This window comes from Pipra filicauda, unplaced genomic scaffold, assembly GCF_003945595.2.
Source record: "Pipra filicauda isolate LSUMZ 115617 unplaced genomic scaffold, ASM394559v2 scaffold71_size5581439_pilon, whole genome shotgun sequence".
Lineage (NCBI taxonomy): Eukaryota > Metazoa > Chordata > Aves > Passeriformes > Pipridae > Pipra > Pipra filicauda.
In genome coordinates, this window is record NW_024104887.1 from 1060123 (window position 1) to 1086140 (window position 26018).

Below are 26018 nucleotides of genomic sequence, written 5' to 3' on the forward strand. Positions count from 1 at the left end.
AGTAGTGCTGCCTCTGCAAGGGGTCGTACTGTGGGGCAGGGCAAGGCTGCAGGGCACTGGCTACTGTGGGTCTGGCTCAGTGGTTTGTAGCCCGGAAGATGCCCTGCCTGCATAGGCAGGGCACGACTAAACATCTCACCAATAGGCTTTTGATGCTTAAATTAGGAGAAGTCACTTTAACCATGGGCAGGTGATCTGGGTTGTGCCTTGCAGTCCCACTCTCCATCCATGCCTTGGTACAGAGCAGGAAGATGTGGAACTGGCAGGAGTTACCACTACTTCGCCACACATGGCAGACCCTGGCACCTCTGTACACGTGTATGTGCATGAGGAAGGTATAGAATGTGATGGGGATATCAGCCATGAAGGTTTTCTAATAGCAGAGATTTTCTGGATTAAGTGCCATCCAAGTCACTTTATTTCCCCATGGAAATTTTTGAGGTGTTGGACTATGTGGAAAATCCAGTTGTGCTCTTGTTGTCCTTTGACAGGTATTCACCCCGGCTGTTATTTCCTGCTCTAGCCTACTGATGCCTCAGATAGATCCTGATCCTTGATTTGAATTTCATTAAACGACACAGAAGGAAGGGCCTTCGCCCAACTGTGAACACTGATTACTGGGGATATCTGCAGCTGCTTTTGAGTCCAAAGACATCTGCTGGTGATGAGAACAGACCTGAGGGAGACAGAGCACCCAACCACACCTCAAATGTGACAGAGTCCCTTTCGTATCTGACAAGAAGAGCCTGACTTGACACCTGTGAAGGCAAATTCTTGTACCACCCTGAACCTCCACCTGCACTTGAACAGAGAGCTTTGGTTGGAACTCAGGAGAAAAAGGAGAGTTTATGACCTTTGGAAGAAAGGGTAGGCAACTCTGAAGGATGACAAGGATGTCATGAGGTTATGCAGGGAGAAAATAGAACGGCCAAGTCCCAACTGCTACTGCTGTAAAAGACAATAAAATGTTTATATAACATATTGGCAACCAGAGGAGAGCTAAGGAGAATCTCAATACTTTATTGGATGCAGGGGAAACATAGGGACAAAAAATGAGGAAAAGGCTGAACTACTTCAGGTATTCTTTTCCTTGGTTTTTAATAGTAAGATCAGTTGTCCTCATGGTAGCTGAACTGGAAGACAGGGATGTGGAGTAGAATGAAGCCTCTATAATTCAAGGGGAAATGGTTACTAGTGTTGTTCCCCAGGGCTCGGTATTGGGCTCAGTCCTGTTCAAAGTCTTTATCGATGATCTGGATGAGGGGACCAAGTGCACCCTCAGTGGTCCATAAATGACACCAAATTGGGTGAGAGAGTTGGTCTGCTGGAGGGCAGAAAGACTGTGCAGAGGGATCTGGACAGGTTGGAACAATGGGTTGAGGCCAGCTTTATGAGATTCAACAAGGCCAAATGCTGGGTCCTGCATTTGGGTCACAACAATCCCAGACAGCATTACAGGCTGGGGGAAGAGTGTCTGGAAAGCTGCCCAGTGGAAAAGGACCTTGGGGTGCTGAATATGAGCCAGCAGTGTGCCCAGGTGGCCAAGAAGGCCAATCCTGGCCTGTATCAGCAATAGCATGGCCAGCAGGACAGGGATTGTACTACTCTACTTGGCACTGGTGCGGCCATACCTTGAGTCCTGTGTGCAGTTCTAGGCCTACCACTTCAAGAAAGACATTCGGGAGCCTCTGTCCAGAGAAGAATGATGAAGGTGGGAAGGGGTCTGGAGCACAAGTCTTATCAGGTGCAGCCGAGGGAGCTGGGGTTGTTTAGCCTGGTGAAAAGGAGGCTCAGGGGAGACCTTATCACTTTCTCCAACTATGTGAGAGGGGGTTGTAACCAGGTGGGGATCAGTCTCTGCTTCCAGGTAACAAGTGACAGGACAAGTGGAAATGACCTCAAGTTGCACCAGGGGGTGTTTAGATTGGATATTAGAAAAATTTTTTCACAGACAGGGTTGCCAAGCATTGGATCAGGCTGCCCAGGGAAGTGGTGGAGTCACCATCCCTGAAGTATTTAAAAGACATGTAAATGTGGCACTTGGTTTAGTGGTGGTCTTGGTAGTGCAAAGTTAACAATTGGACTCAAATATTTTAAAGCTATTTTCCATCTTAACAATCCTATGATTCTATGCTTCACTTTTGCTGCTCAGCTTTTATCTCAATTGCCCTAAGGCCCAATTATAGATCTTCTTGGCAATGTAGGTAGAGGGACAGGGCTCCTCCTTCTAATCCTCAGTGCTTAGCTGCTTGATGGTTTTTGAAGTGCCAGTCCGTGTAACAAGTCATGCATCCCCCGCCAGACTGCATCCTCTACCACTTTTGCATTTTTTCATAAATACCCTGAAAGTCTGAAAAAAACCAGGAAGCTTCTTGAAAGCAGAAATATAAGAAATCTACTGCTTTGAGCTCTCTGACTTTATGGTGTGTTTTTCATGTCATATCATGTCTAGTTTTAAACTAACTGAACTGATGAAGTCCAGTGTTTTCTCAGAAAAAACCCAGCCCATATGCTTTTTGGTGCAATGGGATATCTACTCTACTTATTTTCAATCCTATTTTTTTATATATCTCCACAGCCACACTCAGTGACTCCTCTCTGAAGTGTCTTCAGACATGGTATTTATACACAGCAGCCACTTGTGTCTGGCTTATGTAGTCTTACCAGGGATGAAATCAGGAGAACCCTATACTTTTAGAACATTTAGGCTGCAAAATCACACTCTGAGAAGGAGGGCTGGGCTGACCCTGTTGTGCTTTGCAATGTGATCCTTGGTGGCACAACCAGGGTCTGCTTCCTCCTGCCTGGCTGTGTTTATCTTCCCTTATTTATCTGCTGTTTCAGAGTGTCATGATTCCAGCCCTTGAGACATTCCTTATCCTCCCATGTGGACAGGAGCTGCCAGAAGTTGCTAGCTTCATATGCCAGCATACACAGAACTGGCGGTAACATTATCTCACTGGTGCTAGCCAGAGAGAAATCATAACCTTGTGGCACCAAAACTGAGATTAAACAAAAATCACAGAAGCTCTGTTCTTGCATCCCCCTTGTGCTGTGGGCTGATCTTTGTTTTGCTCTTCTCTCTCCTGCCTAGGACTCCGCCAGTGTTGCTTCTTCCCAAGCATGAAGCCCAAAGGAGGCGTGGGTGGGAATAGCCAGGACATCAACCTGCCTTCACACTCACCTCACTCCCCAGGGGTACGTTAATTTTTTTTTACCTCAGGAAGAACTGACTTGTCACTTCTAACTTTAATTTCACATCACTTCCCTTTAATATGATTATCCTTCATGTAATTTATTCTCATAGGTGCTTACAGCACTTCCCTGAAATAAACAGATTAATGAGCTGTTTATCCCTTACACCAGATTGTTAACCAAGCTATTTAATAAAATCAAACCAGACATCTGGTCTGACTGGGTAGCCATCTCTTTTATCAGCCTTCTGCATTCAGCTGACAGCAAATATTCAGTGCCAGGCACTTAGCAGCATCTCACCAGTGTCTGTAGGGCAGACACAGTTTTTCACATTTATTATAAGCCCATAATGACTAAGGCTGCAGTCCAGAAGAATGCTTAAACTTGTTTTTAACTGCATAGGTGCAGCTAAGTACCCTTAATGGTTGTATGACATGACTATATACTTAAGTGCTTTCTAAACTGCAGCTTTATTGAGGTTTTGATCTACAGAACTGGTCTACTCTGGCCTCCAGTCGGGAGGTCTGGAGACACACCATCTATAACGCTGCTGATGCCTTTGAGAAAGCATGTAGAATCACTCTTGAGGAGAAAAGACAATGCAGAAAGAATCGTTTCTTGCAGAATATACCATCTAAGGAGTCTTTCTGTTGTGCCTTTTGCAACCGGACGTGTCTATCTTGTATTGGCCTCTGTAGCCACCAACGCGCCTGTAACAAACGTGGGTAGTGCCCTTCCCAAATCTTCGTTCACAAATGATGATTGAGGTTTCTCTTCTTGTCATACCACATAGTCTCCCATTTTGCCATCCTCTTTTTGCCAGCATGGAAAAACTTTCCCTTACTGGAATTCCCCTAATGCCCCATGCCAGGCGACACGGGTCTGGAGTCATGCCCAGGTTCTCCCTGGGCAGAGCTGCAAGGCTGTCCCTGTTCAACACTGCCAGTAATGACTGCAGGCACTTTTGCCCATATTCTACTCCCTGAGATGGACTATGGCCCTTCCTGGGCTCCCATGCCTGGTGCCTGGTGTTAGTGCCTGGCTCCACTCCTCTTCTGCCAGAGCAGACAGGCAGCAGTAGAGCCAGGAAGAAGTCCAACTGAGAGGTTTTGGTTTTTGTAGAGCATGTTGTGAATCAACCCTTTGCTTGGGGAATCATTTATCTCCCTGGCTGAGCTGGGGATGGTCATGTAGCCTGGCTTTGGTGCTTTGTGTGGCTCGGAGGCTCCCAGCTGACATTAGAGCTCTCCAGAAACAGCCAAGGACAGTAATTCCCTTTATAATTCCCTTGGCACTGAGCAATATTTTGGACCTGCCTACTCTGCACAGAGGTAGATGGGATCTCTGCACATCGCTGGACTCCTGTGTCTTGTGTACCATCTCAGGACACTGTTCATGACATTGTCTATCAAGCTGCAGCCCCATGGACAATGCTGCACAAATCAGTTGAGCCACAGCAATGGGGCAGGTGCCCACTGGATGAACCCAAACTGCTGCAGAGCAGGGGGAGAAGGGAGCAGCATCTTCTCCCCAGCTACTGCAAGCTCATCTGGATGTGCCTCAGATCCATACTTTTAGTGTCTGCCTGGAAAATGCAGACATCCCCCCCCCTACAGCTGCAAACATAGCCTGTATCTGTAAAATGAAAAGGATGCCCAGGGAGTGCAAGAGGAAGGCAAGGCAAGGCAAGGCAAGGCGTGGCAGCAACAGCTGGAGGAGAGCTCAGCTCCTTAGGGCTGTTGCTGTGTGTTGCAGAGCCTGCCAGCCTGCCTGCACCATCAGTTGGACAGCTTCATCACCCCTCCCACTGTGCCTCCCTCCCAGCTAGTGAGGCTGCTGGTTTCATATCCAATGAATCCTGGTCAATTCTGAGTAAGCTGCAAGAAATCATGCCACTCCCAACTGTGAAGGAAGCACTATAGCCAGGATATTGAACACAAAGCAAAATAAACAGACTGTTATGTGGAAGCAGTTAGGAGGGGAAAGGAGGTGAAGGCATGACTAAGAGCCAACTGGGAAAGCCCTGGGTTTGTTTGCAGAGCATAGATGAGCAGGGAGTGGCAGACTGCTGTAATTGTTCTTTACCACCTGGTTGCATAAGGACAGACTGATTTCCTGAGACTGCTGGGAAAAGCACAGTAAATCGTCATCAAGGAGAGAAAAGTGCTGAGTGGAGATGCAGGGTCAGTCCTTACCATGTTCCTGGCCTGCTAGGTGGTGCAGGACAGGAGCATCACAGTGACAACCTGTCCCTGCACAGCAGCCTCCTTTTCTGGCCTTTGCCATGCACACAAGCTCTGGGTGCAAACAGAACTGGTGCTGGTCTGCGCCGAATGACATTGTCATAGCTTCAAAGTTTCAGGAGATAAAGAGAGAACTTGAGTTTTCAGGAGAATCTGTTCAGCAGATGTTGGTTGCAAGTGAAAGCTTGAAAGAGGAAGATTTACATTCTGCAAAGACACTAAACTGGAAAGATTAAGGTGAGTGGTGGTCCACTGATCAAGGAATGAGGTGTGCGAATGACATCTGCAGAACACCTACCATAAGTAAAGATGATAATCATGCTTAAATCTCATCTGTCTTTTTAAAATCTGTATCACCTTAGTGGAGAAGGAGGGGCTCATTTCACCCATAAAATGGGAAGACTTGAAGTGACTTTCTTGTCATGACACAGCCTCTCCACTGTAAGAAACTCAAGTGTCTGTTTCATTAGACCATGCATGGTGCTTCTTGTAGCACAAAGTGGTCACGCTGTCCACCTACATGAGTGACATCTGGCAGGATGGACCAGCCTGCACTGAAGAACCACCTCAATCAGCTTATGAAGAATATCAGCTTTTTTAGTGCTTCAGGCTCAGCAGGGAGAGGTGGCAAGCATGCAGACTTTGATATTGGTAGGTACTGGCGACAAGTCTGCCTACAAAGCAAGGCTAATGGAAGTGCAGGCTGGCTCCTGGGAGAGGAGCTTGCCATAAATGGGACGGATACGTGAAGAAGTGCTCTGCATCACGCACATGAATGGAAATAACCTTGGAGAAATAGATCAATAATGGTACTGCATATTCTACCTGGCCTGCCTCTGGGTACTGCAATGCCCATCTCTTGCTGCAGGAAATGTGTGGTCAGGGTATGCTCTCCCAGAAAAGAATCTGCAGTGCGGTAAAAGCACCAGGAATCCTTTCTGCAGTGAGGATCCAAACTGCTCTAAAACAATTCAGAGATGCACAAACTGTCCTGTGCTGAGGTGCAAAAGAGATCACTGCTCAATCTGCTAAGGTAAAAAGGTGACTCCTCACAGTAACAATTGCTGGCACACATTAACCCTGTCCAGTGCCCCACTGTGAGATCACAGCCAACACTCAAACCTTTTCCAATGTATTTCCAAGCAGAGAGACATAGGTGTCAGTAGACTCCCTTCAGCATTTTAGCTTGTTGAATTTTCATAACAAAGAGAACAGGGCCAGGGAAAGAGGCTGTTCTTACCACACTTCCTTTTAAATAAGGCAGTGCTCTGTATTTCTACAGCATGCACAAGATATGAGTCCACATGCAAAGGCAGCCCAGCTGTTTCCACTCAGGATTATCACCAGTATTTAAAGTACTGCAAATTTGAGATGTAAATTTCTATCTTTTCTATAAGATACACATCAAGTTTCAGGGCTTCTTTAACAGCACTGTCTGTAACCTCACACCACCTTTTGGGCTGCTGGCTTTGAAACACTGACCGCCTTCTGCGCTTCCAAGTCTCCACTGATGCCTGTGTATCAAAACATCGAAAGGCTTACAATATTACCTCCAAAAACTCCACACCCTAAATCTTTTGACTGTTATATCATATGCAGTCCTTGTTTGGAGGAGTGGTGTTTGAGTTACAAAGTTTTCTTTCTGCTACAGTACAAATTTACCTCATCTCTCCATGAATATAGTGCCCCCATAGCTTTAAAAATTCCAGTACTGGTGCAGTACAAAACAAGCCATATCTCCATCAGGTGTAAGCAGTGAGCGAAGCAGGTATTAATCCATCTCTTTATGCCAGTGGTAAATTTGGCCCTTACAGGTTTTAAAATATGCCCTAGCAGCAGATAGGATTTGAGAAATTAGCTGCCAAGTGCATTTTTATCTGAAGATCAAATCTGGACTAATCCAGCACATCCTTTTAAGATTGCTGACAATTATTTTGTCTTTTTCCTTGAATGGAGTTCCATTTCCTTGATAACTGGGCTTTGCCAGAAGGTCCTAAAGAGTAGGTTAATATTGTTGTTGTGAGGCATTAAGAAAAGAATGCAATGTTGTCTCCATATGGGTACTAAACAGGGTGCAACTTTATTTACAGTGTAAAGTGCATCACATGGAAGTCGTTTAAAACACACAACAAGCAGTGACATAAATGACAATACAGTACTGGGTAGGGAGGGGAAAGTATTCCAGCAAGTATCAAAACATCATCAATAACACTAATATAACAGCCTCTAGTTTCAGCTACTCTGTCCTAACACCACATCTCCTTATGAAACTTGTTGACTGGGTTGATCTCGGGACTCCATGTACTAGTCACTATTGTGAAGCTGGGGTGCTAAAAGCCATCCTGCAGCCCTAACTCTCCAACAATGTCCTGCCACCTCTAAGCTCTCTCCTCACCACTGCTGTTCTGCTCTGGAGATGACCAGGGCAGAGTCAGGGGACATACCAGAGAAACACACTGGAAAAGGGACAAAACCATGAGAATGACATATAAATAAAGATCTGCTTTTCTCACTTGTACACTCTTTCCCTTGAGAAGTCCTGTGTGGCTCACTGCAGCTTCCCTTCATTTGCTGTTAAGGCAGCAAGGAGTTTAAGGAACAAAGTGCCTACAAATGGTGGTGATTATGGGTTGAAATGTGGACATTACTTACTGAACACTAACTTCAGTTGAAGCTGTAAACATCGGTGGCTGTGGAGCTGGGAGACAGAAGACTTTTGCTACATGCTAGCAGAGTCCATTAGAAAAAGAAGGTTGTAGGAGCTAAAACCACAACTCTTCAGCTGGTTGCAGCTCCCACTGAGAAGGAATCTACATTCACATTAATCTGATCCCCTAATGACTCCTATTCTTTCCTCTCTGTTTTTCTTTTAATTGGCTGAAAGCTCTTACTGGCTCACAAATTCACTTGTTTGTTTCTTCCCCATTTCTGGTGTTGGGCTAACAGCCATCAGTTATGCGTCAGTATTTACTAGAGCCCTGTTACTGTGAGCTCATTTTGGTGTAGTATCACTTTCCTGTATACAAGTTCATGCATAAAGGGAAGGTACATCTATAAAGGGGCAAGGAGTGGGGCAGTTGTGCACACTCTTATTCGGGGGGGTGGTAACTAAGCAGGAATGCTACAGAAGGTGAAATTTATTTCTCCTTTTTCTTTCCCAATGCTGACTGTAAGTTACACTTTTCTATTATTACTGGGAAAAATGGAGCTTCTGATGAATGACTCTCAGGTTCTGACTCTTAACGACTTCTTTCATAGATCAGACTTTTTGCTAACTGACAACAATTACCAAACATGTGACTTTGAAAAATGCATGTGATTTCTGCCTTGTAATTCCACCACCCTACTTAATCATAGGTAAATCTTAGCATCTCAGTTCAACAGAGCATGACTTAATGATGGCATTGAGGTGTGTGCTATCTTCAGATGCAATGGGATCAACAGTCTGAGAATAAGAAATCTGACAGCATGTGTGCTCTCAGTATTTCTCAGCCAGCTGAGCACTTCTGCCCATGTGTGTACTCAAGAGAGGCCTTTTCCAGTTTTGCATAACAAAAATACAGCCTTTTGGCAAGGAAATAGTGAAGTTTCACCTGTAAATGCAACTGGTGCCTTCTCCCTCCATCTTAAGGGCAGTCGAACTTTGGGACCCAAACCCCAGGTATTATTAAATCATTCACCTGGCAGATAGCTGCTAGATATGTACTTCATTTACACAGGAAAGGGATGGTGGTTACAAGCCAGTGGTGAATCCCATGGCAAATGGAAAGTGCAAGTTTCAGTGGTCCACCTGCTTCCCACTGCTGGATCCTAGATTTTCCAGCTTTAGAGCTACACCTGAACTGCCTGTAGGCCAAAAAGCTTCAAAGGCTCTTGTTGGCTAGGCTTGGTCCATCTTTCACTGAATGACATGATATTCTCTTGTCTCTTTTACATTTTACCAAGACACCTCAGGTAAAATTCATGCCGATGCCTCCCATTAAATAACTCTCCAACTAAGCTGATGTCACACAAAGTACTTTACAGAGTCTTCTTCTTGCGCTCACCAGAAACTGTGGTTACAATATAGACTTTATCACATGTAGTTATAATTTAATCAACTTAACTTCAGAAACAGGCCCAATGCACAGTTTGGTGGCTCAGTTAGCCCTGTGTAACACTTCTTTACTGTTGAGTTGCTGGACAGTAGTATGCTTTGGCAGCTGGTAAACAGAATTGCCACATTCCGTTTAATCATAGTTGGCAGTATAAGACAGTTTAATTAGCTCACTGTATGTAAGAAATGGGAGGGACTTCACTTTACACAACCCTTCAGTGGACTGTAGGAATCTTTACATTTGTATGTGTATGTGTGTATGATGTCTGTGTAGCAGCATATATTTGATAATACTTTTGTAAATGAAAAATACAGAGGAGTTCTTTAAAAATTCAAAGGTATTGTAAAAACGTATCACAAAATAAAATACAAAACAAGGGAGCTGGGGGTGGGGAAGGGAAGCAATGGACTTGATTTACAATGCATTAGATTCCAATGGTGCCTAGCCTGAAGAAAGATATCTGAATGTAGAACTGCTGCTCTGATGTTAAAAGGGATAGAATCCAGCCTTCCGTTTCCTGCATCAAAAAACCCAAACAAAATAAAATCAGTGCTGTACTGAACATACCAAACGAGATGACCAGTGAGGCACAAGAGGATGGTGTCTTAACTTATATCGGGGATTAGAGTGTCACAGCTTAATATGGCATATTGATAGGGGAAGAGACTGGGCATGGGAAACAGAGATATCTGACATTTAATTTAAGTCAGGGCTCATCACAGGGTGGTTTAGAGCTAATCTTGTCCTGGATGCTGATAAAAGCTTTTAGCCCTTTTAGCTTTCCCTTACAAATCATACCTTGTTAACTTGCAGCAGCAAATCTTTGCTCTCATGGTATTTACTCCTGTTCCGCCTGTATGGTTTTTGAGCCCTCAGAATGGCATCATACCCCATGAAAAGCCACAGGCAGATGAGGCCAAAGTTTAACAAATTATGAAACAGATCTTAGTGCTTGTTTCTGTCCTAATTCCCTTCACTCACCTAGCTCTGTTTGGGAAACTTCCTCTCAGACAGCTCTTGAAGGGACAAGCTGCTAGACTGCAAACCTGCAGGATTAATGACCCTTCTTCTCTCAGACTTCACAATACTGCACATAGCTATGGACTTGGACAAAAAACCCCAACAAAATGACAAAACAAGAAGAGTCCAGTCTGGTAATAGCCTGAAACTTTGCTTTGCCTCAGAAATAAAATCCATTATTTTCGGCTGTTATATCCACTGGATATGGGCTTCTCTGCTTCATGTCCTAAATGGAAATACTATTAAACTTCAGATGTGTACCTTTCAGTCTAAAGCTGGATACTATTTGTTGGCAATACATTTAAGTTGCTTCACTAAGGCATATATAATCACAGCTGACAAATGAAAACTATTCATTTTGGACAATACAGTTTCTCAAGCAAGCATCTTTTCTATAGCTTGAAGATAAACTGCATATCAGAGAGATAGAGAGGAACATCTGTCACTATCTGTCCAGAAAGAAGACTAGAAAAACATTACAATGTCACAGGCTTCGTCTGTCTCCTGGAGCAAAATATTAATATTCATCTGGTTCTTATTTAGCTCTCCAGAATAATGACCAATGTGTTCAGCAGCAGCCTGTGTGAGTTGAAGTATAAGCATTTTTGCTTGCACATGTTTCATGGCCCTAGCGCTGCCAGGTGATTAGAACTGAGACTTGCCTCAGGGGCACAGAGCTGTACTCTTTAGATGATTACATCACTAAACACTGGGTATAAGAAGACCTACTATTTATAACATCTGTTTGCATGACCCTAGTCCTAAACATGGACCCAGCTGAGGCACATACAGCTCAAAATGAACATTAGTAAACAGTAGGCCACCAACATTTCCTGAAGAACATTCTGTATTACATTTCAAAAACCCACTTACATTTACACTATGAAAAATCAGTCTCAACATTGCAGGTGTGCCTGTCTGCTTACAGGTAAACCTTTCTGGAAGGTTGGCAATTATTTTGCAGAGTACTTTCTAAGGTCTTTCCAGACTGCCCATAAATCATGAGCCATCTAAAGGTCACTGAATCGCAGGATCTAGAGATGCTCAACATTAATAGCACATTCTTCATACTTAGAGTTCAGTAGGGTGTGATTCAGCCTACCTATGGGATAGTGCTCAGCAACACTTACCTAGAGCAGTCATGTCCAGTCCACGATGGGGGACAATAGCACCGATTTGGTCGTATGCACTTCCCACCATTTAAGCAAGGCAACTGGCAAACAGCTGCATACAAATACACACACACAAAGTTGCATTAATGAGCACACCCACAGCAAGTTGATTAAGGAACAGGGCACTGAAAATCCATCTGACATTATTCTGTTAAGAACGGACTGCTCTCAAAACTGCAACATTAAACATCAGCTGTCAGTCTGTTGTGAAAGATGTTTTGCTCTGGAAAGGGCAGCCTTAGAAGCACACCTCTGCTGAATGTGATTTCACTACTTCCACTACTTTTGCTATCTGCTGGAGTGTATGACTTGGATGAAACAGACAGTGTATAATTTTACATTGGCTTAAAAATTCTGTTATTTTTGCCGCAAATTAAAGCAAAAAAAAAAAAGAATGCAAGTGGAAGCAGGAGGAGGGACTACAAGAGTCTGAAGATGAACAGGAGAATTTCTAGGAATAAAATGTTTTTTTGAAAGGAATGTGACAGCTAAACAGCAGCCAGGGCAAGCAGATACTAGACATGGTAAAAAAGTATAGAAATAGACAGAATAAGCAGAAGAAGCTAAATTTCAGAAAGTCTTTTGCAGATCACAGCACACAAGGAGTAAGACTTCACAAAATGGCACCTGCATGGAGAGAAGGAAAGGAAGCAGAGAACGACAGTAAGTTCCTGAAAGACACTGGATAGCACAAAGAGGTGAGATTAGGTTTAAACAAGGCACTTGAATTAGAGACCAAACACTAGTCTGCCCTACAGGTCATGCTGACCCAGCAGTGAAATGTCTGTACATGCTTTTGTGTGACAGTCAAACCCAAGGATACCAAGTAACCAAACAAAAGTCAAAGCTTCAAGTCTTCCTATCAATTTTGAGACTGAAAGATAAAGAAGCACACAATTTACAGAACAGATTTGGAGACTCACTTAATGAGGTCCTTCAAATGCAGACATTTATCTTGCAGAAAAACTGAAAGAATTTTAAGCCAATAATGGCATATGTAGAGGACAATCCTAAAGATACCAGTGAGGACAAACGCAGGGTAATATTTTTGCAAGGAATATGCATCAGAAAACACTGATTAATACGGAATTACAGGAAATGGAAATGAGTAATCACAGGAATGCAAAAGGAGATAGAAATACAATACTCTAATTTCTCTGGGCCAAACAAGAACAGCGGTAGGAGGTTATAGAGATAGATCATGCCTATGCAGTTAAGTGCACCAAGCATGTCATGTTGAAAATTACTTCTGATTCTGGAATGAAGCATATGATTGAAACATCTTTAGCTCTCACTTTATGCACATAATTATTCCTGTGAGACCATCAGTTAATCAAAATATTTCTCTGTTATGGCAAAATGTCAATACCAGTAGCTAAACCACGAATTGATTTAAAAATGTCATAAGCAGTGGTTATGAGCTTTTATGAATGGGCCTTGACGCAGATGCAGTTGTTCATTACAATTTTTACTTCAGCTGCTGAAAAACAAGTCAAGCCTGAAGAGATCTGAATTGCTGACCCAAAAGCTAAGAAGCCATCTATCCTCCTTAAGCACCTATTATAGCTGCAAAGCCTGTGAAATATGAGAGGAAATGATGCATTATGTTCTAGGAAAGAGTCCCTTCAAAAGACAGTAGTTCAGAGTTAAAATGTTCACTTCGGAACTTTAATTTGCTGAAGGATAGTTGTGTTTGCAGTGCATCACACAGCTTATCCACCAGACTCACTATTCTTACCCGTTAAACAAATAACACAAACATTCATTAACAGGCATTAATTCCTCCTCCAGCTCACCCTATCAGCCACTTCAAAGTCTTGCAGGAAAGCAAAACTAGGCTTTCATGTTAAGTCTCTGCTAAAAATCAATTAAAGTGCACCTGGACAATAAAAATACAGTGAAGAAAATGTAAAATAATTTTTTGAGAAGAGCTAATATTTACTGGTGTTTGAGATTTAATAACGATTGAAAGACATTTCAGTGATCACTCAGTTGCTGAATGTTTTCACAGGCATAAGTGTTTCAAAAACTGACACTTGTTCAGCCTTGATATGGAACCACATATTCCAAACTTGAGTTCAAATATCCATAATTGCAGTCAGCCTCATCTCACACAAGCTGACTTGCTAGGGCACAAATCTGGACCCTAGAATCAACTCCTCTCGCTACCCTTCACTATTTCGGTGTGTTCCATGCCCTTCAGACTTGGTTTAGGTGCAAGGAAGATCTTTAGTAAAATGCAGCACACGTTAAATTTGTTCAGAGAACTTAGATGATACCTAAAGTAAAGTACCCAGATACCAGGTACCCATTAAACTCAACCACCCTCAAATCCTTCCTTTGCTGTGCTCTATTCCCTGGATCAGTACTCAGGCAATAAGTGGGAATCCACCAAACCAGACAGCTATGTGGTGAAAAACCTCTGTAGTACCTGCAGCTTGTCTGTGAGTTTAATGGTGACCTGCATGTGCTGAAGATGAAAATGAAATTCAAATACATTTTGGAATGGACAGTCTAGTTTTATTCTTTTTCTTGGAAATCCTCTGCTGTCTGCACTGCTTGTGAATGCTATCTGTCCTTTTTGGAAGCAAGATTTTCTGGGCATTTTAAAGAATCATCAGGGACTTCCTAGAAAGTAGTTTACAGCTGGGGACAGCAAATCCTCCAGGAATGTTATTGCAGGCCTGGGTTTTCCTGTGAGAAGCTTGGGATTTCTATAAGTCCTTAGTGAACTGTGCTAATTATTGCTAGTAGAGTCATAAAAAGCAAAAAAAACCCACAAGAAAAAGTTTTACCCATATGGCAGCGTGATCCAGTCCATCCAAGGGGGCAGTCACACTGGTAAGGGGCCACACAGCGACCTCCATTGAGACATGGCAGAATACATATTGCTAAGGAGAAGAGACAGAATTATCTCCCATGAAAATAAAGAACAAAGTGTTCAAAAAAACAACTTATGTTTAATTAGAGACTGTACTACCCCTCAAAGTGTTTGCATGCAGTATCAGTAGAGTTGAGCATGATCTACCCACAAGGCAGAAGTAAATATGTCTGGCATGGCAACCAGATACGAGAAAGAGTAATGACAAAGAAATGGACAGAGTGGGGAAATTGCTAGAGTCCTTCAGATGCTTGTAGGCTCTGTGTTCACAGGAAATGAACCAGGGCTGTTTGCTTGTTTCTCACTTGTAATATCCATAGACATTGCCCATTTCTGTGATGGTGGCTAACAAAATTGGTTCATGCATGGATTCTCTGGGCTCCCACAATGTAATATCCAAAACAAGTTAATCTATGCCTTGCCCACAGAAAAGCACTTGGTCTGGGCCAGTGAAAATGTGCTGCGACAGGTGACACCACAAGATCCCCAGGGAAAGATGGCTTTGACATAAGGCATTTTGGGTGAAACAGGCTATAGCTGGAAGCTCTGGGGAAAAAACAAAGTATATACCAAGCAGCTGATGGCCTCTGGACTGAGCACCAATCAAGCTATGCTGCTCCTGTGAGCACATCTGCAAAACTGTTCAATGTGTTTATGATTTAAGTACCTTCACAAAACTATCATCTCCAATACCCTAAATGAATGAAGTACTTGTGTGAAAATGCTCTACTAAGAGCAAGAGTTGAGCTGGGTCTCAAATTTGGATCCTTGAGTGGCACTTTCAGTAGAGTTTTATACTGGGAGGGTGGGTGGAAGCTGCAGAGCACTGATGCAGAGTTCTTCCTCTTCTGCTGCACAGCAGAGGGCCAGCTGAGCAGATGCAGTCAGCCTGGACAAGAAAATAATAGCGAACTCCCATGGAGCTCACAGGACTAACCTGTATCACCAAGACATACTTGTATGAGTTATTAAACTAGTAGTGCTCTGTGTATTTTTTTAGAGTGGTCAGGACTCTCTCAGGGAGATTAATCTATCTTGTTTTCTGTGAAATTTACTGTGAACTACAAGATGACTGAATTCTGTCAGAACTCACTGTGGCCTTATCCTGAGAGATCAGTGCTCAAAATCCCTTTGACTTCCAGAACTCAACACCAAAGACTAAACCTATCTTATCTGTTCACTGGTGCACCTTGCTTGACAAGCAATGCTGCAAAATTGAGGGGGTACTAACCAGTCGTAGGAATTCTTTTCCCTTCTCTTAATTGCCCATGCCAAAATAAAAAATAGAAGAGAGCTAGCGCCTGTATCTGCATGGAGTGTGATCTTGGTTAGTCAGCTGTCAAGGTCTGAGTTGGGACAACAGATCAAAATGACTGGGACAAAAAAATTTGCCCTCTAGTCCTGGAGAATGCTTCAAGTATCACTACTGATGGTAAGCTAATAAACTCAATTGTGGGATACCAAACACAGTTTTGTCAGACACAAGTCTCAATCCTCTTCTGCTGAAACTGAAACATGCAGGGCTGAGCTTGCATGTGTGGCTATGGTGATACTGACAGACAACACAGGCACAGAAAAAGAGGGGCTGTGTGAATGCACCACATAGCTGGAGTCTCTGTAACTGCAGAAAGACAAAACTTGGTGAACATCTCCTCATTCTGTATCTACCTGTATCATATCATACCTGTATTTTGTGCCATGTGGAACTGACACTGCCACAGAGAAGACTTGAAAACTTCAGAGGCAGATTCAGAGGACCATTTTAAGATGTGATACATCTTAAATCCTTGAACCACATTCTTCTCCAAGAACTACACGAGAATCTGCACGTTTTTGTAGGTCTCCATGTATACTCAGAGTCAGGGACAGTGACACCACCCCTGCTGCAGATGTTCTTAGATATGCTAAAGCTTTATGTCAGGGTCATACCAAATACTACACACAGTAAGGGTACTTTCCCTTTTTATCCACAGAGACCCATACCTTACTATATGTACAGCAATAAGGCTTCTCATGCAGGAGCTATGCCAACATGAAAGGGCTAAACCTCCCAAATTCCTTGTGCTAAGACCACCATGAAGAAAATGGGAAACATGGTTCAAACTGGTATTCCCAATGTCACCCAGGGAATCTTTGACAGAGCTAAGTCAGATTTTACTCTTTTAGCCAGAACAGATCCACTTCTCTAACCATGACACGAAAAGCCAGCCCAGAATTTGTGGGGTACAGGTACACAGACCAGGAAGGACAGTGTGGAAAAGGGGACATGTTGCATTATTTGAACATTAATGATCAGATTCATAATCACAGACTGATAGAAAAGGAAGCCTAGAGAGTAATGCAGCCGTCAGTAGAACACTCTTTCATTCTTGTCCCTGTTCCCCAAAACGATCATGTATTGCTACTAAAACCAGACTTTGGAAAACTGAAGCAATCTGTTCTTCAACCATAGTGAAAGAGTACCCACAAACAAAATCACATCAATTAAAAAAGTGCTTATTTTGGTTTGGAGATGTCAGGGGATAGAAGCAAGCCACCAGTTTCTCTTTCTTTCATTTGTCAAGGAGAATATAGTAATGATTTTTCTGGTTTTGGCTCTTATGCCTTCATTTTTTCCAGCTGGTTCACTGCACTGAATTCACTTGTCTTACCTACAACATCCTTAAAATTACACTTAGGGATGATATACGTACGCTCTTCACAGAGACGACCCATCCAGCCATCTGGGCACGAGCAGGCGTTTGGTCGCTCACAGACGCCACCGTTCTGACACGGGAACCGGCAGACAGCTGAAAACAATACAATTTCATCACAAACTCAACATGGTGAATTAGAAGCTTAGTCATTCAGCATCTTGCACAGATCTTTGCAGTTGTAAAGCTTAGAGTAGAACAAACAAGTGCATTTGCACTTCCCAAAGAAGCATTATTTGATTTTGATTTCAAGGGCTACTTCTGTCTCTGTGTGTCTGATTAGGTACTGTAAGCCAGAATGTGGGAACCACTAAGACAATCAAAAATTGTCCAAGACAAGAATGCAAACGTATATGTTTTTAGCAAAATTGGGTGAATTACTTAGACAATGTTTCAAGGCTGATGCTATGCTTTATCTGCTTTCCCCACTAATCTTTGTAAAACAAGAAAAATATCCTATCTCATAAAAAACTATTACCCTCCTCTCCCCTCCCCCTATGCCTTCTAATTTAACTCTAGCATAGAATCATGCTTTCTTCTTACTTTGGTATGAAACACCAAGATAATGCTGTCTGGCATAATATAAGGCTTGTTGAAAGTAAAATTAAACACTGTAGCAGAACAAACAATTTTTATTGCACTATCATCCAGCATAATGAGAAGTGACCAAAACGGGTGCAGCAGTGGCACAGTAAGTGTTTAATGCTGGAACCCCAAGTGTGATTGCTTGGCTTGCATACCTATTAATAAGCACATGATCATAAAAGTGAGGAATCTGGGAATCTGGGAATCATGATAGCCTAGTATGCTGCCTGGACGGAACAGACTTCGGACTTCATCATCTTTTCTATAACATTTCACCCTATCTTGGCTCACATATCCAGGGAAACCAGGACTACTTTACAAAATCAGGTGACAAGCTATGTACAAACATGTTAGACAAAAAGATCATTGGAGGAAGTACAATCCTTTTTGTGCTGGTGTACATACTATGAAGAACAAAAACTGTGGCTTCAAGATGATGCTACAGAACAAATAAGTAATCAGACTGACATCTAATTAGTGGTAGTTATAAGCACAGAGTAATCTCAGGAAACTCAATCTGAACTGCTAATTGCATCATATCTTTAATTAGTTACTAGGTGAGCAAAATATGCATTTAGGCTTTGAGTGTTTCAGATCACATTCAATATCAGTATTAAATACAGACAGTGGATTAGCACACTGAAACACTGTTCAGACCTGAAATTCACACTGGAAAGAATGCAAATCTTCCCCTCATAGAGCCAAACTTGAGTCACTCTTGGACCTAAGCCATGCCAAGCTACAAGCTACATCTTGGATTCTGTTGAAATGAGGCCAAAGCTCTGCCATTTTACTTTTCAATCTCAAGAGCCTTCCCATCAAGTGTCAGCTGATAATGAGAATGGGAAGAGACCTTGGGCTCTGGCAGGTTAGCAGAAGTTGCAATATCTTAACGGCGATTTTGAAAATTTTTGTTGTAAAAATATCTATTACTACACAGACAGCTTGTCGCTGGGTGTTGACTAAAGCAGAATAATGTGCCAAACAGATTTCTTTTGTGCAATGAAACACCACTTAAAGCTTTGTGTGATCCACACCACTTAAACAATATCCCATGAATGTATAAAGGGTTATGAGATAAAAGATTTGTGTAGAAATGATATCCCACAATAAATTCAAAGCCCAGGAAAAACGGTCTCTAAATGTATTTTCTCTCTCTGTCAATGGAGAAGATGCAAATATTCCAAGAGTTACAGAAACTGCTGTACAGAAATTTTTATGAATTACAGAAACTCCATGCCACTGCGCAATCCAGGATCTCAGGCAGAGATAGGCTATTCCTGGATTTCTGCTGAGGTCCTGGTTGTGAAACTGAATGAGACAGTATCATCCCTAGGTGTGCACTTGTTATACACCAATTAAGGCAAGCAGAGACTATTTGTCTGGACTATTTGTCTGTAGCTGTGGGGATTATTCTTAACTCGACAGACAAGACTAGAGAAAGGCACAGGACTGGAAGTTAAGCTGGGATCTCATTATCTTTTTTTGGCTATTGTAAAAGCAAGCAGGGCAAATGCAGTCCTGATGTGCTGTGGAGAGAATAGGAACCATGAATTGCGACTTCAGTTACTGGTAGTAGATCTCACATCCATGGTATCAATCTTTTGAGATCTCCTTGTAAGTCCATGCCTGTGAGTTATCTTCACAGGACACAGAAGCATTGCACTGCTGCAAGACAAACATGGGTAAGAACGGGGAAAAAAGTTCTCTTATCTGTTCTCAGCTTTGCCAAAAAGATTCCCTGTGGCTGCAAGTGAACAATTTCCTCCAGGCCTCAGCTTCCCTCTCATAATGCTCTTGTTTGCTGATGGGGTATGAACTTTTTGGTTGGCAGCTCCACACTGACCACTCCCGGTCAGCAAGATGTTTGCAGAGGGCAAACAGACAAGACAGATTCTAGAGCACTTCAGAAAGAAAAAACTGGAGTCAGGTAAGCTGTGTGCATCTGTGCACCCTGCTGAGTCCTGCAGCTATTTACAATCAGGAGATCCAGGCTAATACTTCCACCCCTGAAACTCAGATCAGAATCTGGCCTGCAACCTCTAACCAGTAGTGATTCAGGCAAGTGCAGCTGTGGTGAGAGCCTTTCCTAAGAAGTTAACGAAGTCTGCTTTTAATTATAATATTTACGTTAACTAACCTGTTCAACCAGGACAGAACATTCCAAGCAGGCTTAGGACACATTAATAATCAACTCATACAGCCACAAACAAGAAATGCAGCATGAGTCATTACAAAGAGCGCTTTCATGTTGCTTCTGATGTAGACCACAAAGGCTTGGGTCCTGTAGGACTTTTGTTAGGTAAATCACTCACATGAACTAAAAAGCAGTTGAAAGATTATTTTGCCATGTGTCATGAAAATGCAGGACAGTCCTCTCAGAAACACTTTTAGTTCTTTTTAGTTCCCCCTTTGGTTCTTTTTAGTTCCCCTTTCAGGTGAAAAGAGGGGGCAAATTGTTATTCCCCTCCCTTAATACACAGGTTATTCTGCTTTGTTTTCCACCCTCATCTTCTATCCACCTCATCACTTTGTTTTTTTGAAATAATTTTCCCTAATACATATTTCTCTGAACAGCCCAAGTAGACTTCACACTACTGCAAACAGGACAATGCTTTGCAGATCAGCCCTTCCTGGTTGTTGATACCCACTGTCAAGAACCTCTCTTAGCACAAAATTACATTCCTTGGCATAACGTAGATGGGTTCTGTGTAACTAATAAATATTAAATAAAAACAAAAAGTAATGCTGGCGATAATAAAGGGGCAGTTGAAGAATCTGAAGTGCCACAATCTTAAAGAGATAATATCCAAATAATTTTGCTAGTGAATTCTATCTTAGGCAGAGTAGCTATTATGCAGAGACCCCTTGAATTCTGTTGCCATCACAGTTTAGAAAGAAATGAAGACATACTTTTCAAACTTGACAAACTTTTCAAAAATGGCCTGGTGCTTTGAGAATGTAAATTTTTAACAGGACTTTTGGATGCCTCATGACATCTGAAATAACTCTAGTGCTTTTACTGTAGATCTTCTCTACTTGGCTACTCAGTGGGTGATTCTTAATGGCAATGGCAAGCCCTGTTTACAAAACCAAGAGAAAACAGTTTTCCAGGAGCAGCTTCTCGATTCCTGAAATGTTCAGGAGTTACAAGCCCACTTCTTTGGCTCTGGGTCTCCTCAAAATGGTCTACTGATCAGTGATTTTTAGGCATAATCAGATACAGAATTTTAACAGAGTGCCTGCTTTCATAGAGTAGGGCAACTCAATTAGCTTAGGTCTTAGCACTCATAACATTTTGCTGTCAGAATTTGTACCAAAAAAAAGAAACTGACGAGGGGTTCTTGATTAATCAGGCTTAGCACAGTACAGAATCCTCCACCTCCAAAGGTGACCTAAACAGAAAATCACTGAGGCAGGAAGAATTGTTGCTTCTATTTTGACATGGGGAGCTGAGACTTGCAGGAGGAGATACAAAACTGACAACTCGGATAATGGCTCCACTGTTCCCAGGTGAGGGTTCTGGAACCTTTTCTCTTCTGTGTGAGTTCTCAAGCCTAGAGAATAGGGCTTCTTGTGACTGGCTACTGATGTGTCCTAAGGTTTTTTGCTTTCTAAACAAAATACCTAAAGGTCAGTTTGTCATATGGTGGCTGTTCCCCAATAAGACTCCATGGTGGAGCTAACTCATCAGCAGAAGGCTAGTCAAGCTTCTGATTTGGATATGGTAGATGGCAATATCTCTTCCATCAATGCCCTATAAGCCCGGAACCCTTTTGCTACTCCTTCTCCATGGTTTTAAGTTAGTATTTGAATACGCTTATATCTATTTTTAAGTGTTGCGTTTATTGTCTCATATGTTTTGTGTTTGTTTCCCCCATTTTCTGTTCAAAACTTTTTATTTATTTGAATCTTCTGTACTGAAGAGTTAATTCTGTAACTTAAACAAGTGAATGTTTTAGCTCAATAGACCAAAAGATTACATATACCTGCTGGTATGTCAAGGGTAGACAGGCTAGACATTGTCTTTGGTATTTTGTTAAACTCATGGATTTTCTATCAGTACTTAGTGTGTATTATTTAGTGAAATGTATCAATCTGTCTTTGTTTTATTGCAAATCAATTTTTAGAGCTGTCACACTTTAAACACAGTGAGGGACTAAGCACTCATTTGTTCTATTTTGTTTTCTGCAGTGCTTGATTTTTGACTGTGGAAAAACTGACTGGCAGCGCTTATCTGAAACAGCTCAGTTCGTCAAAAAGATGGCTGGTTCTGTCATTTTCTTACAAACGATGACAGTATAAAAGATCCTCCCTCTGTGATACAACACTGTAGTGAAAGAAACTATAAGATTACCACAGACTAAGAGCAAAACTGTAGAAGCCCTCTCTCACTTGGAAATAAAGCAACAACCTGGACTTTAAATGCCCTGAGTGAAACTATGACTGCACTGAAACTAGCAAAAATTTCAATCTAATTTTTATTGCAGCTAAGCTCTGTGCTTACGGAAAGTTAAAATATGCTTCTATTCATTAAAAAAGTCTTACCTTTGCAGGTAGGTGGTGTTGTCCATGTTCCATTTTCTAAGCAAATGCTCCGCAGGGGCCCCTCCAGCATGTACCCACTATAGCATGAATAGGTGATCATGTCTCCATACTGATAGAAGCTACCATGAATCAGAGCATTCTCTACGTGAGCTGGGGGACCGCAAGATATCTCTAAACAAAAGAAATAATCCACAGGTAGGTGAACTGCAATGCCTACATGATACAGTTTCTAAACCTGGACACAATGCTGTCCAGGGCAGGAGCCAGAGACACACCTGTGATGATAAATCAGTAAAAGGGTGTCCAGGGACCTGACAAACTCGAGAAGTGGGCCCATGACAACCCCATGAAGTTCAACAAGTCCAAGTGCAAAGCACTGCATGTGGGTTGCACTTTCCCTCACAGACTGAGAGAAGAAGTCATCAAGGGCAGTCTTGTGGAGAAGGACTTTGGGGTTCTCATGGATGAAAAGTTGGACATGAGCCAGCAGTGTGCACTTGCAGCCCAGAAAGCCCAGGCTGCCTGACTAGAGGAGTGGCCAGCAGTCAAGGGAGGTGATTATCTCACTCTGCTCTGCCCTTGCTGAGACCCCATCTGGAGCAGAGTCCAGCTGTGGGGTCCTCAGCATAAGAAAGACATTGACTTCTTAGAGCGGGTCCAGAGGAGGGCCAAGAAGATGATGAGAGGGATGGAGCATCTCTCCTATGAGGACAGGCTGAGGGTGCTGGGGTTATTCAGCATGGCTAAGAGAAGGCTTCAGAGAGACCTCATTGCAGCCTTCCTGTATCTTAAGGAATCATAAAAATGGAGGGAGAGGGACTTTCTGCAAATGCAGATAGATATGGGACAAGGGGCAACGCTTTAAAACTGAAAGAGGGCAGGTTTACATTAGATGTTAGGAAGAAATTATTTACTCAGAGGGTTGTGAAGCACTGCAACAAGATGCCCCAAGAAGCTGTGGATGCCTCACCCCTAAAAGTGTTGAAGGCCAGCAGGGGCCCTGAGCAACCTGATCTAGTGAACAGCACCCTCGCTCACGGCAGGGGAGTTGGAACTAGATGATCTTTAAGGTCTCTTCCAACACAGACCATTCTATGATTCCACAAATCTAAACAATATTGCCTGCAAGAAGCCAAAAGACTTTCAGACGTGCTTGCAAAAGGACACGATGTCTTCTGTCAGTATCAGTAAATAAAATAAAAGGCAGCACCTTCGCTACAACGCTTGTCTCGTCACTCATAATCTTCCAGGAATCATTCTTAGGATATTTATGGTATCCAACAACAAATCCTAGCTCCAGGGCTTGCAAGAGGTAAATTGAGAAGATATTTACAGAAGGGCCTAGTAGATAGTAGGATGAATGCTCTTGGGGCACCAACCCACACAGATGTACTTTGGATCCTTTTAAAAAAATAACTCTGTTGCAAAGAAAGAAAACATAACTCTTCCATAGAGCTTCTTAGGTAATCTTTATGTGCCTGGGTCTCTCAGAGTGACTCATCTCTCAGTAGGGCAATGGCAGACAAAAGCTCTCTTTTTCCAGAATGCCTGCACCTGGGTGTAGAGCTCTGCTGACAGGTCTGTGTTGCCAAGCTCCCATGTGACACAGCTGTGGTCACAAATTCTCTGGAAAGTACCAACCCCTGTAGAACTGCATGTCTTGTACTTACTTTCACACTTAGCTGTTGCTGGAGTCCAGGTCTCATCAGCATTACAGGTGATCACAGACTGCCCTTTCAGCTGGTAGCCTTCCCTGCATCGGATGGATACATTCTGACCAACATAAAAATCCACCTCGGACAGAAGGGCATTCTCTGGGATTATGAAAGGCACAGGACAAGGGTTTGCTGTTCAAAGAAAGGGTGTGAGGGAAAAGGAGAAGGGAAGAAAAAGGGATGGAAGGAAGAGAACACTTTAGAACAGTTTCTGTGGATTTCAAAACCAAATCATATGAAAAGCAATAGAAATAGAAGGTGTTCCCTTTGTTCCTCTGCAAAAATGGGATGCATACCAACAAATCTCCCAATTTAGGCCAAACCTATTTCTTAAACTACAAGAATAAATGCTGCTCATGGCTGGTCCAGAACAAAATTACACTGCATTTCCACAAAGATCTGTGAAAGCTGCTTTGATTTACTGTCAGTTTAAAGGAAGAGTAGCCTGTAATGCTTACAAATGAAGACCCCTTTTCCATTACAAAGTGAACACATACGTTTACAGACAGGTAAGGGATTACTCCATCTTCCATCTCTTGTGCACTCTGCTGCAGATTCTCCTTCCAAGCTGTATCCCCTCTCACAGAGATATGTTACTGTACTGCCAACTGTATTGTTTTCATAAATTGCCTTCCCGTTCATCAAGGAAACTGGAACTTTACATCTGGTCTCTGCAAAGACAGAGGTCTCATTAATTCAGCTTGACATTAGACCTGGACTTCCAACAATTCCTAAATTAGTCATACAATATGTTTAAAGCAGCCACAGACTAATAAGTCATGAAGAACATTAAGGGAGAGTTCAGTAGCCCAGGGAAGGAAGTGCAGCCAAACCAGAGAAGGAGCTCCTCCCAGTAATGGTGAAAAGCTGCAGCCTTATGTTTTTTCAGGTCAGTAAAATGTGTCAGTGACGGGGAAGAGAGGACACATTTATGACTTCATACAGGGTCAGTAGGGCAGAACATGTAAAATGTTCTTTCTTGATACTGACAGATAATCCAGAAACCCTACATTACATAATAGTTTCTAGAAACATAATCCCTGGATCATATGTTATGCATGAATAAGGGAGGAGCTGTTGCTTATCCCAGATCGGAATGCGCAAGGACATGAAACCGAACAGTTACCTTCACACAATGGCAAGGGTTTGCTCCAGTTCCCATTTGCAAGACATGTGATATTCTGGGGCCCAACAAGATGGTATCCGGAGCTGCACATGAAGGTTACATTACTTCTGTATGTGCTTCCTGTAGAAATGGCCTCTGCTTTTTCTATGGAAGGATGCAGCCCACAAGTAATTTCTAGGAGAGAAGAAAACTTTTGGGGTTTATACACACAATGAAGGCTATTCTGTCTGTCAGTTACACACTGTCTGACAGGTCTGTTCGCACACTGAATTGATGGAAAGACAGGAAGCAAGAAGCTGTGAACTATTATGTGGAGAAGGGTTATACAATGCCTTCCCTGCTCTTTCTCCTGGGGTTCACATTGCAGACATATGAGAATGTGCCCAAATGTATCTGATGGTGTTGCAAGCTCTGAGGTGTTCAATCCAACAGAGCTATGTGGAATATTTCTTCTGAGTAGGCCAGATGCTGCATTTGCGGTCTCCTTTGCTCCCCTACAGTAGAAGATCATCTCAAGACGTGCTTAAGAAAAATGACGTTAGTTAAGAAGGATCTTGACCCCTTGTCCCACACTGTGGAGACCAGGCAAATTCATCAAAGGTGACAGAGAAGAATGCAAGGGATAGGACTATGATACCACCATGAGAAGATGGAAAATCATTTATTTGTAAAGACTATAATTGGCATTTTATTTATAAGCTGTATGAAATAAGTAATAAATCCTTCTTTCCTTGCTCCCACAA

At 42.6% G+C, this 26018-nt stretch overlaps 1 protein-coding gene across 1 annotated transcript in view; it reads right to left on the bottom strand.

The window, feature by feature from the left end:
• Positions 1–7497: 7497 nt before the first annotated feature.
• Positions 7498–26018, bottom strand: part of SVEP1 (sushi, von Willebrand factor type A, EGF and pentraxin domain containing 1) — a 122704-nt gene continuing 104183 nt past the window's right edge. The window contains exons 43-50 of the mRNA XM_039389307.1: positions 25276–25449; positions 24647–24820; positions 24105–24281; positions 22435–22605; positions 17302–17397; positions 14523–14618; positions 11686–11779; positions 7498–10052 (exon numbers count right to left, since the gene is read on the bottom strand). Coding sequence (XP_039245241.1) covers positions 10022–10052; positions 11686–11779; positions 14523–14618; positions 17302–17397; positions 22435–22605; positions 24105–24281; positions 24647–24820; positions 25276–25449 — 1013 coding nt within the window. The 3' untranslated portion in view covers positions 7498–10021. The remainder of the gene's footprint in view (positions 10053–11685; positions 11780–14522; positions 14619–17301; positions 17398–22434; positions 22606–24104; positions 24282–24646; positions 24821–25275; positions 25450–26018) is intronic.